We start from the raw sequence: 12,638 nt of genomic DNA on the forward strand, positions 1-12,638 counted from the left end.
ATACTCGATTTATTAGTATCAAGGCGATTAAGAGGGCGCAGGCTCGTGGAACGCAGCTTATTCAGCTAAAAAACATTACTACTAAGGAATAGGAGATGCACTTTAAGGAATAGTATTCCGAATTCCTACTAGAATAGCTAGTATATTACAACTATTAGTCTTAATAATTTAAGTCGCTTCTTTAAGTTATATAATCGGGAGGGTGGGTGAGCGGTTGGTCTGGGGGCGGACTTATACAGATACCGGTTCTCTATATATTTGTCTTATGCATAAGGAGAAAATTCCGCGACTCCGGCACATGGTCTGCTTGCTCCCTCCAGTTTGTTCCTTAGGAGACACACGTTGCAGTATTCGCCGCTGTTGGAAAACAAAGTACCTAACTATGGCAACGTTCCGGCGCTTTAATCCCGACGATGTGCACAGGATCTCAAAGTGCAATCTAGATCCCTTAACCGAGACATACGAGCTTAGCTTTTACCTCCAGTACCATGCTAAATGGCCATCCCTCTTTCAAGTCTGCGAGGACGCGAATGGAAATATCATAGGGTATAGTAAGTGCAGAAGCCGTAAGAACTGTTATCCGACGTTGACACTAATTCACAAATGTAGTTATGGGAAAGCTGGAATCCTCGCCTGAGGTTTACAAAGTCTCGGAGCATTATTTGCCGTGGCATGCCCATATCACTGCCCTGACTGTTGCCCCAGAGGCTCGCAGGCTTGGTATCGGAAAGATACTTACCGAACAGCTCGAGTCAGCTGCAGATGCAGGCAATGCCTGGTTCGTAGACTTATTCGTTCGGAAGAGCAACGCCAGGGCCATCGCTTTCTACGAACGGCTGGGATACAGTGTTTTCCGTGTCGTCAAGGACTACTATGGCGACCACGCCACAGACCCCTTTGCCCAAAGTGAAGACGCATACGACATGAGGAAGCCTATGAAGCGAGACAAAAAGCTGCAACATATCAGAGAGAATGGCGCGATATTTGAAGTCGATGCTAGTGACGTTTGGTAATAATGCTAAAAGCCTGGGAAGGCACATGGTAGACAGGTGATCTGACCTGGCCTACAGCGGGATATTGCAACTTAAAGAATTGCACGCTCTAAAGGAGAGTGTATAGTTTGCAAGGGCCTCGGGCTAGTTCCCAGGGGCCTCCAAAAAGTACCACTTTAAGTTTGCAAGGGCCTTGAACTCGAAATGCCAAGGAAAAGTGACTTAGGTATATCATTAAAAAAGTCCTACACATGTATCTATCGTAGCAATACAGTATATTATATTTTATATTTATAATATATATAATATATGCCTGGCATATGCCTTTATCTTTAATTATATAAATCTATTAATATATTCTTAGTAAAATAGTAAGTATATACCTAGTATATATTCTTTGCTTTAAATATAGATATCTAGTAATATATTTTAAGTATTATTATATAGTCTATGCCTAGTATATACCTAGTATATTTTAGATATTTTATATAAAAAATCCTTTATATCGGGATAGTATATAAATATATATAATACTGTGTATATATACTGTATATATTATATAGTTTGCCTATACGGAGTATATACCGTTCGAAACCCCTATAAACTTTAAAGTGGATACTATTTAAGGCCTATACAAACTAGCGCAAGGCCTCTGCATACTAGTTCCTCCTAAAGAGTAGCGGTAACGCGCATAGCCCTGGTCCGGTAACGCGCATACGACTATCCTTTTTAGGAAAGGTTGCCAAGTCGGGTTCGTTAAGTAATGTTTTTCCGGAAATTAGAATCTATGCCCGAAGTCCCGGTACATTGTGAAATCATAGACAAGTTAACAACCAAAGGAAATACAATTAACAGTCATAGTTTTAAATCGGTATACTTCGGATAGCAGTATTAGCAGAGGCAGTTTTAGTTAGATTATAAGGTTTATAAACAGGTCAAATACAGGGCAATTTAAACTAATTAAAGAACACTACGCCTTATTCTATTCCTAACCACGCCCTTTAGTTGTCCACGATCTTACGATACCCGGCGTAAAGAAACTATATACGATCGATGTACCGGGAGTTTAGGCATAAACTGTATTTTCCGGAAAAACATTACTTAACGAACCCGACTTAGCAACCTTTCCCAAAAAGGATAGGCGTATGCGCGTTACCGGACCAGGGCCATGCGCGTTACCGCTACTCCCTCCTAAAGGAGGAGTACCGGTATTTATATGCCCCCTGTTCGGTATTTGCTATCTACTCAACCCCAAACAAGAGGTAACGCGAGCGCGTGTGTAAGTAAGATCTTGGCTGTAAATGTTACGTACCTGTACACATTAGAGTAGGTAATCATGACTACGTGGTATACCTTACCGAGAAAATGGGGTGTAAAGATACAGTTGTAAAATAGCTGTTAATAGCTGCTGGACACTAGTGGACGATTGCATTATTGTGCAGCTTGGCAACCACTAGTATAATTATCTGCCGTTGCATAGCGTTACAGCAAAAATACCTTTTTGAATGTCACTATGGCTTAGGCCCTTAAGTATAGAAATTAGAGACTGCTTAATAATTATTCGATTCATAGTGGTGTAGCATGTCTGCCCGTAGCTTATATCCTTACGAAGTAAAGTTATCTGTTCTATCCTTGTGACTGTTGTAATGCTTATGACTATTATAATGTTTTAAGCGATTTCTGTAGATTGTACTTTGTAGATTATAGATTGTAGATTATACTTCGTAGATTGTACTTCGTAGATTGTACTTCGTAGATTGTAGATTGTAGATTGTAGATTACCTAATTAAGCCTCCGGAATAGAAGGCTTGATTTTCTTTTTCTATTTTCTTTTCTTATTATAACGGCAGAAAACTCTATAACGGTTGACCCATCCAGCAACTGTTGTTCTGCTAGTTACGATAAATTTTTCAGCAACACTTGCCAGCCTGTACAACTATAAACAACTATATCTTCCTCACACATCTTCCCGGTAAGGTATAATAAGGTCGCTGGACTAGGGTATTAGGATTATATAATATATAATAGGTAAGAATATTCCGTTTAGGGTAATCGGATACTCCGACTAGGGTCCTATGTTAATAGTCGGTAATACCCGACCCCTTATTCCGATTACACCTAGATATTTCTATATACTATAAGATATCCGCGTAAAATAACCGCAGCCACGATACCGACGATATACTTAATTAATTATAGCGACGATACACTTAATTAATCGTAACGACGATACACTTAATTAATTATAGCGATGGTACACTTAATTTATCGTAGTGACCATGCACTTAATTAATGGTAGCGACGGTACGCTTAATTGGTTATATACGTGTCTATAAGTACCTAAGGATAAGAGGAAGTTATGCAGCTGGCGCCAGGCGTTATCAGTAGGACCCTAGTCGGAATATCCAATAGCCCTAGTCGGAATAATCTCACTATATATAATAAGGTACTTAGTATAAGGATATTATACATTCTTAATACCTTAGGGTTAATAAACATAGAGGCAGAAATAGTAGTGATTTCGTGACTTAAGATATCTACTTTTAGTTATAAGGAATAAGGCTTATTATAAGGTATAGATATACAGTATATATAGGTAAAACCTTACTTCTATACGCGGTTACATAACCTTTTAAATATAGATTAATTAGATAGCAAAGACCGAATAGGGGCGTATAAATACGGGTACACCTAAAGGAGCTAGTAATAGACACCGAAAATACAGTATTATCAGAATTAACGACTATATATCTTTATAGTGCTAACTCGGGGGCAGCTATAACTATAATAATATAATTATACGCGTTAGATATCTATATTCTTTTGTATATATATACTCGATATATTACTATGTTCTTTTTAATATATTATGTTTAGAAATGATTATATCTATATATTTTAAAAGTAACCCTATAAAAGTATAGTATAGTTTATATTTATATATAGAATGCTTTTCTATACTAGAATATAGGCTAAATGGGGATATGTATATAAAGTTATATTATAGTAAAAGATACAGATAATATAAAAAAGAGACGTCTTCTTATTATGGACTATATAATAATACTCGTTGATAACATGGAATATATAGCTAAACGGAGGATAAGAATATTCTACTATGTCTAGATAAAATACAATTTTAAGTTTTGTATAGGGAGTAGAGAGTATTATGCATATCTATAGGACTAGTTATAGGTTAATTATACTAAGTAAGGCCAAGTAATTATATTAGCTAGAACTCAAAAGAGAAAGAAAAACTGCTATAAGGGGGTATAGGATCTACTCGGTTTGTATAAGTCTGCTATAAGGGCACCGCGCGGTCTAAGCATAGGACCTATATGATAATTAGAAGTTCCGGCTTTATAACGATACTATATATTTAATAGGGTTAACTTTTAATATCTCGCCCCTTTTTAATATCCCCTTCAGGCCATAATAAGTAAGGGCCGATTCTCTTTATTCCAATAGGGAGTAAGGGACTTGTGTGTTATATAAACAGTGTATTTACATTAGTAGTAGATATATTAATCCAATACACGCTATAGAATAGTTCTGATCTGCTAGACAGATTTACTATTAATTCTAAAAAAGATACGTTATATCAAATCCAGAATAGAATACCCTATGTTATCCCTCTTTCGGTCTGACCTATATTTTAGAGCTTCTTAACTAAATAGCTATTCAATAGTTACTTAGTGAAAACTATATATAGGCATTTTCTATTTCTTATCTATTACCATATATTAATAGATATATATCTTTTATCGAATTTATCTCTTTTCTCCTCCAAATACTCCTATAAGAACTCCTCTAGCTTATTTATATAAACCAGTCTCTATGCATTCACCATTAGGTTTTCTAAAACTAATAAATTTCTCGCTAGCTAAGGCTTTTATTAATCTATCTACGACTATCTCTACGTAATGTAGGTTACTTTAATCCGACCTATATACTCTACCTTTTATAGCTAGTTATTATATATATCTATATACCAGGGTCGCGTATTAAATATTACGACTATAAGCGGAGCCAGTTATGGGTTAATAGCAGTAAGTAAGGCTAAATAATTATATTAGCTAAGATTAAAGAAGAAAGGAAAAAGTATTATAAAGGGTAATAGGATTTACTTAGTTTATACGAGTTTATTATAAGGGCAGCGCGGGGTCTAAGAGTAGGGCCTATATGCTAATTAGCAGTTCTAGCCTTATACCGGAACTAGGCTTTTAAAGTAGTTAACCCATAGTATTACCCGCCTTCCCCCCTCCGGGGCTATAATAATATAAGGCCGATTCTCCTTTATGTTAGGGTCGCGTTATTCCGACTATACTACTTAGTTATTCCGACTATAGTTTAGACTCAGACTCTAATCTTCCTACCAATCTTCCCGTTAATCTACGTCGTTATGCTACGTTATTAATCCATACCATTAATATATAGATATAGGCAGCGGGGTCCGTTATCGTATTATATAAAGTAAGAATAAGATAACCGCGGTAGCGGAACATAAAGAGGAAGAAGGAGAGGAAGACGAAGAAGTGGAGTTAGTGCTATTGCGGTTTATAGCTTTATTAAACGAATAAGCTATCTGTTAATTAACTCCGAGAGATTAAATTAATAAAGAGACGTCGAAGTAGTTTGCGACTGTAGTTAGAAAGGGTGTATGTCTGAACTATAGTCAGAATAACTAAGTGGTATAGGCGGAATAACTTGAATCTGTTTTAACTAGGCGTAAGGGAGGCACGCACCCTTCCTTACATCAGGAGGGTATCTATCACGCTATAGTCGCGGCGTCTTCGCCTATAGGCCCCTAGCGCTTCGCACTTTACTAAACGTTTATTAGTCACATTAAATAAGACCCAGTTATTTCCTCTTTTTTATTTATACAATACTATAATAAATGGCTCCATAGGCTTTTATTCTATTCTATAGCTAGATACTATACTATACACTTAGTTTCGCCTGATTAATTATTAATAATATGTTTTTCCTTTTATAAGCCTATAACTTCGTTTTAGTAGTAACCTTAGTTACTTATTACGTTCTAATAGCCGTTTTATTCTCTACTAACTCGTAGCATAACTTTCCTATACTTATATCCTTTTTATTATTTCGATTATTAATATTTCTTTATTTATTAAATTAATTATTATACGTCTTCCGATAGGTTCTGAGTTAACTTAGCTAGTTTGTAGCTAACTCTATACGTATGCCTATAAGGATACCCCTAATAAGCCGTCCATTAACCGTTATAGGCCCTACCACCCCCTCCCCCCCCCCCAACCCTAATGCTAAGGAATAGCGTTAATCGGTTAAGAGCGTAGCCAAAAAGCCCCTCCTTATAATAGCGAATACCGGTAAGTACTTGGTTAAAACCAAGGTTCCTAATAAAGCTTAATACCTCGCTATCAGGATCCTGCTAACCGCCCGGTAATCTACGATGCCTAATAATCAGTAAGGCGGCTTTATACTTCCCCCCGGTTGTTTTTACAATACTCTCAACTAATTATATACTAGCTATATAGCTAGTAGTAAAAAGACTTTTAACTAACTATTTAGAACAAATCTAGACCCGGCGCCGTTTATAATAGGCCTAAGTGGTACGAATATACTATGGGTATTTATATATATCGTCCTATAAGTTCCCTCTATATTATTAGCTAGGTGTATACGATATATAGCCTTTCGCTGCCCCCCGGCGCTATTAAGTTTATTTAGCCTATAACGAATATAAGCTATATTATATACGATTATTAATTCAATAAAAACGGCGATTTAAGACCACTATCGCGTAACATAATTAACAACGATAAAACGAATTAGAGAAGGAACCTAACTCCCTCCTTTACGCCGTGATAGCACCGAGTAGAAGCCGTAGTATACACGCGGGGGTAGATCCGATAAAAGGGGTGGTGGTGACCGGCCTATTACTTGAAAATTCTTTAGACCACCCCCGCCGATAGCGACCACTCGACTCCTAGCGCCCGAATCAGGGTAATCCCGTATATAACCGAACTAAGACCGATATAGGGGCTTCGCGGGCCCCTAGAAAAAAAATACAATAAGTGAAGGTATTACTCTAAAGTCTACTAGCTAATAGGAACACGGTCGATTAGGTTATAAAGCTAGTAGAGGAGTTTATTAAGCTACGCTGCCTTAATAGCTAGAGTGCCGTAGCGATGCCGATTATATACCTTTATACTATTATATCGAGCGTAATTAGGGAGGAACTCTAATAATAAATAAAGCCGACCTAGGCTATAATAGCTATAGAGCCGCCTATTATAGCACTCCCTTAGGGCCTAGGCCGCCCTAAAGTAATTCTAGCTAGATACTATAAAGAAATAATTCTTAAATATAGAGACTAGCTAGATTGGGTACTCTAAGCGTAGTCGCTAAAAGAGATTATTTAAGCTATAAACATGGCCGTTAGCCGCGATAACGCCGTGGCGGCCTATAGACGACCTAGCGGCGTTATCTACTTAACCGTTACTAAAGGGGCGTAATAATAGTCTACCTTCGGGGACCACTAAGTCGATTAGGCTTTTAGTAGCGGAGTTAAAATAGCTACCCAAACCTACCTAGTCCTTATAAAAGCTTTCCCCTGCTTAATCCTAAACCTATTGTCCAAAAATAAGCTCCTATAATCCCTAGGCACCTTTAATCCTGATATAAAAATATACTAAGTAACGACCCGCCTCCTTAGATATAGTACCGGTAAGGTAGCTATACTACTTATTCAGACCACCTTACCAGAGGGCGTAGAGAGTCTTATACGAAATGGCCTCCTCTTTGAATGAGGCAGCTACCTATATAAGCCTTATAACCTAGATATAAGCCTTCTACGGTGCTTTAAATACCTATGGTTTAGGTATAAAGCTACCTAATACCTAATGGTAAAGCGGCGGTGCCGTTACTATACTAAGCCCCAGTCTACCTACTAGAATAGATTCAAAAGATGCCTACTATTGGCCCCGAAAGTCACCTAGAGATGCGCCGCCTACAATAAAAACCATAAAGTCTTTAACGATATATACTAAGTTAGGAAATAGGAAGCAATAAGAGCCCGAGAAGTATATAAGTACCGGGTAAAAGAATTCGATATTTTTGATAAATTAGGCTACGAGTAGTAGTCTGTACGCGCGGAAGAGAGGAAAATCAAGCAAAAGCTGTTCAATTCGTAGATACGTAAGATTACTGCTTGTTGCGCGAGAGTGCTAAGAACTGACTTCTGGGATTTCTTCCTGGATCCGGGGCTGGAAAAGACCCTGAAAGATTGGGTGGCGATTGTTACGTTAACAGCGTACGCGACGGTTATCACGCCACGTTATTAGCTTAACTAATAACCAAGATATAGTACCTAGTATACTTATATAATATATATCATAAACCAAGTATATATACCTATGCCATAATACGTATAGTATTATAGCATAGGTTAAGCTGTTTATAGAGTAGACGTCTAGTTATATAGCTATAACCATATACTCTTTGTTTTAACTTAGATATTATACTTATTATTATTATGATTATTACTTATTACAAGTATAATATCAACACCCCCCCGTAAGCTGACTCTTATATAATAAGTGCAGCTTAGTCGGGATATAGTTATGGTTATGTTATAGCGTAGTAATCCTAATCTATCTAAGACTAGAATATATAGAGGAATAATTTAAAAAACCTCTTCTTTTTTATTTAAGGGAAAATTCAAAAACCCTTATTATTATTATGGTTTGTTAATCAAAAGAAAATTCAGAAGAACCTTTAAGATCTAGAAAAGCCCGAAGGTAAAAACCCTTGTTATACCCCCTTATAAAGAACTAAGAATACTAAGTATTAAAACCTAGTATTTCAATTCTTTAATATTATTATAAGGCGGCTAATGATCCTTAGGCAACGTATTATCCTTATAACCTAGCTTTATATAATTGCGAAGAGTATTTTAAGTCTCTTTTGCTTAACCTTTAGTCACTATATCAGCTATGTTAAATTTCGTATTTATATATACGATGTTTATTTTATTGTTATATAGCTGTTGCCTATAGTAGTGATACTGCCTGTCGATATGCTTTACCTGTTTATAAAATTTAGAGTCTTCGGCGAGCTTCTTTACACTCTCACTATCTATTAAGATAGTAGGAATCTCGAGAGTTTTATTATTATTATTATTATTATTATTATTATTATTATTATTATTATTATTATTATTATTATTATTATTATTATTATTATTATTATTATTATTGCCTCTTGTATTAGAATCTAGACCTAGATTCTGTAGTATATCTTTATATAGATTATAACGATAGATTCCTTCTTTAGAAGCTTCTATAAGAGCCCTATATTCGGCCTGTGTTATTAATAAAGCAACGACTTTTTATTTAGTTAAGGTCTAATTAACAGCGTTATTTACTCCCACGCAGTGAATATATCCTAAAGTCGAGGTTCTATCTTCGATTATATCTGAAAAGCTGGCATTAGAATAACCGTATATACCAAGGTCTTTTTTATTATAGTTATATAAAAGACTAATATTAGGATATATATTTATATTAGCCTAGATTCGATTTAACGCAGTAAAGTGGTCTTGCGAGGGATTATTTATATAGCGAGAACGCTAGTTAACTGCGTAAGTTATATCTGGTGAAGAAAGGCGAAGCCGTTACTATGCAGAACGGCTTAGGCAGTATAATCTCGGATAAGTCTTCGATAACAGGAGTGCTTAAGACCACGAAGTGCATATAACTAAAATAACATATATAACAAGGAGACCTTCAGAAAAGGTTCCTGGAGGTGCGCGCTTACTCTAATTAGGGTAACGTAGCTTAAACGAAGTGAATATAATAAACGTGGCAAAACTTAGGGTTAAAAGGATAATGATTATATACGATAATAAGTATCCTCTATAGCTAGGTAGCGTCGCTATATATATATAATATACAAGATAAATAAAAAAGCGCGTGTCTTATAACGTTATATAACGTCCTAACGATATAGCACTAGGTCTCCGATCCACCCTTCTATAATCGGCCCTAGTTATCTTACTTATATCCTCGTGGCTATAATAACTCTAAATATAATTAGGTTACCCCAATTAAGCTAAGTATAATCTAGTAAAACGATTCTAAAACTCACTTACGCGTATAGAGGGTCTATCCGCCGACTATATAATCCTCCTTCTCGGTATATACTCGCTCTATAATAGCCGTAACTATATCCTTATCCTACTTAATCCCGGTATTATACTATAACTATCCTTCCTAGGGAATCGTATATAAAGGCGGTATATATACAGAACTATTAACGGCGGTGTTATAAAGTATCGCGCGGTAGATACTATTATACGAGTAAACCTAGTTATCTCGGGAGAATAAGCTAGGCCTGATCGGACTAATATAAGAGTCTATAGAGCGAGGATTGTATAGCCTATAGAATAGGTGGCTACGAGATATCTCGACACTCTTATCTTACTCCTCTATATCCTTAATCTATTTACCCTGGATATTAATCTTCCTGGGCTATACTATGACTTTCTTTAGCGATATCTAAATAATCTCGTAGCTATTTAAGTTAATACTAATAAACTTAGAAGATTTAGAGGACTTAGGAGTCTTCTTAGGACTCTTCGTGACCTTAGTAACCTTCTTAGGCGTGACCGGTGCGGAGGGCTTCTTAGAGATAGCCTTAGGTGTCTTAGGACGCGCCGGGATACCAGTATCTTTCTTAGGCTCCTATAACTTAGGGGCACTCGTAACTAGGGCCTAAGTCTTCTTCTTAGCCTAATTAAAGGAACTAGGGGCTATAGGCTTGGATTTAATAATAGGTTTATTAATAGGAGTGAAACCTATACTCTTAGGAGGGGGCGGTAGAGGAGACTAAGGGACTACCGGGACTACTAATATCTTCTAATAGCCGAAACCGAGAATTACTCTAATATAAGATAACTATTCTTCCTTAATATAACGCGTATAAGTAGCGCTATTACTTTTATAGTAACATCCTTATATAAACCGATAAATTTTCGAGCTTTAAGGGAATAAGTAGCCCTCTTAAATAATAGCTCGTATCCACTCGATAATAAAAAGGCTATATAAGTAATTATCCGTTTAGTAAGGACCGGGGATAATATAAAAACGGCGGGTAAGGCTAAAGACGGCCTTATTAGGCGTATTAATACTGCGTAGCTAACCTATAGCGTACTTAAATAACCGTAAAAGGCGGTCCTTAGTATTACTAGTATTCTAAATACTATTATACCTATATATACACTATATCTCTTAATCCATAATTAGACTAATAAAGTGATTATCGAAGTGGTAAATAATAGGGATAAAGCGACTTCTCTTAATACGGTTAATTACCTTAAGTGGCTACGGAGAGTAGATTAGCGTTTAGCTATTTAGCTCCTAGTAAGGCGTAATATTAATCCAGGCTATATAACGGCTATCCCCTTATCTACGCTTAAATATTATACGCATTATATCCTCTAGACTACCCTTCTCTAGCTATCTCTTATTTATTAGGTTATAGTATATCCTGAATAATAACTGTATTATAGGATAAGTATCCTATAACCTCTTACTGAATATACTCACTATAGGGATATAAGGGAGTATTACATTAATTATAGTAGCGTTAAGTTCGCTATCTATAATATTCTCGAGTAGGCGTTAGACTACGTGTATATTATCTTTAGGCTGCTAAGGGAAACCTATAAAGGGAGTAGCGTTATCGGGGACGTTAAATAAATAGTAGAGCAGACCTTACTAGGGAAACACTTATCGGCTATTATTAGGGTCGCCGATACCATAGGGGCGCGTGGTCTTATTAATAGTAACACGAGTAGCGGGTACGATATTAGCGGTAAGGATAGGACCGGCGGGAGCCGGCTCCTAGTAGTTAAAGGTGGGGGATACAGATATTCTAAATATCTCTATTAGCCTAATCACGGTAACGTGCAGGTAGCGGATATAGGGAAAATATATAAGGGCGGCGAGGTAGTAGATAGTAGAGAGATAGATAGCGGGGGTAAGTTAGAAAAATAAACTTAACGATATAGGAAAAGAGAGGAAGAGAGGGAAAACGGGTTAACTAGAGCTAGTAATAGGGGATATATATCCTTTATCGGCGTCTAATATATCTAGGCAGTGCCTCCTTTACGAGACTGGCTTTAACCAGAGTTTTTATTACGGCTACTAGTTAAATAGGGTCGTGATTATTAAAGAAAGGGTAATCCTAATACTATTTATGGCTTTCGGATAAAGGCAACTTAGTGAATCAGGCGCGGGATCTAAATACGGAAGTCGGCTTACCGTGTAACCGATCTGATTAGACAAAAAGATTAGATAGTACCTTTCCTATTATACCTATAGTCGCGACTATATAATAAAGCGATATAAGGACGGTAATCGTGAATTATACTTAAACCCTAATCTTTTTAGTAACTTAAAATAGGCTGTTTATTTAACGACGCCTCCTTAAGTCACTAAAACTATAAATCGCTAGGCCACGTTACTTATCGTCGAGGGATATAAGGCGGGAGGCCGCCGGCTAAAGACGTATCTTTTAGGCTCTACGTCTTTACCTTATCTTACGACTCGATATCGTGTTTTCCTATAAACTTCTTATTATTAATAATAAGAATAA

General features: G+C 36.5%; 1 protein-coding gene across 1 annotated transcript; it reads left to right on the top strand.

The window, feature by feature from the left end:
* Positions 1-273: 273 nt before the first annotated feature.
* On the top strand, positions 274-1,308 carry ACRALDRAFT_1062778 (uncharacterized protein). The gene is made up of 2 exons (XM_071016667.1): positions 274-551; positions 610-1,308. The coding sequence occupies exons 1-2, from the start codon at positions 383-385 to the stop codon at positions 1,011-1,013; spliced, it is 573 nt and encodes a 190-aa protein (XP_070876181.1). The 5' UTR covers positions 274-382; the 3' UTR covers positions 1,014-1,308.
* Positions 1,309-12,638: the final 11,330 nt, after the last annotated feature.

This window comes from Sodiomyces alcalophilus (genome assembly GCF_042370955.1).
Source record: "Sodiomyces alcalophilus JCM 7366 unplaced genomic scaffold ACRALscaffold_3, whole genome shotgun sequence".
In the NCBI taxonomy this organism is placed as follows: Eukaryota; Fungi; Ascomycota; class Sordariomycetes; order Glomerellales; family Plectosphaerellaceae; genus Sodiomyces; species Sodiomyces alcalophilus.

Excerpts from the sequence above, each read along its gene's own strand:
- ACRALDRAFT_1062778 (XM_071016667.1), top strand. The coding sequence starts at position 383 with ATGGCAACGTTCCGGCGCTTTAATCCCGACGATGTGCACAGGATCTCA. Across the intron at positions 552-609 it reads TGGAAATATCATAGGGTATA|TTATGGGAAAGCTGGAATCC; the intron begins GTAAGTGCAGAA and ends TCACAAATGTAG.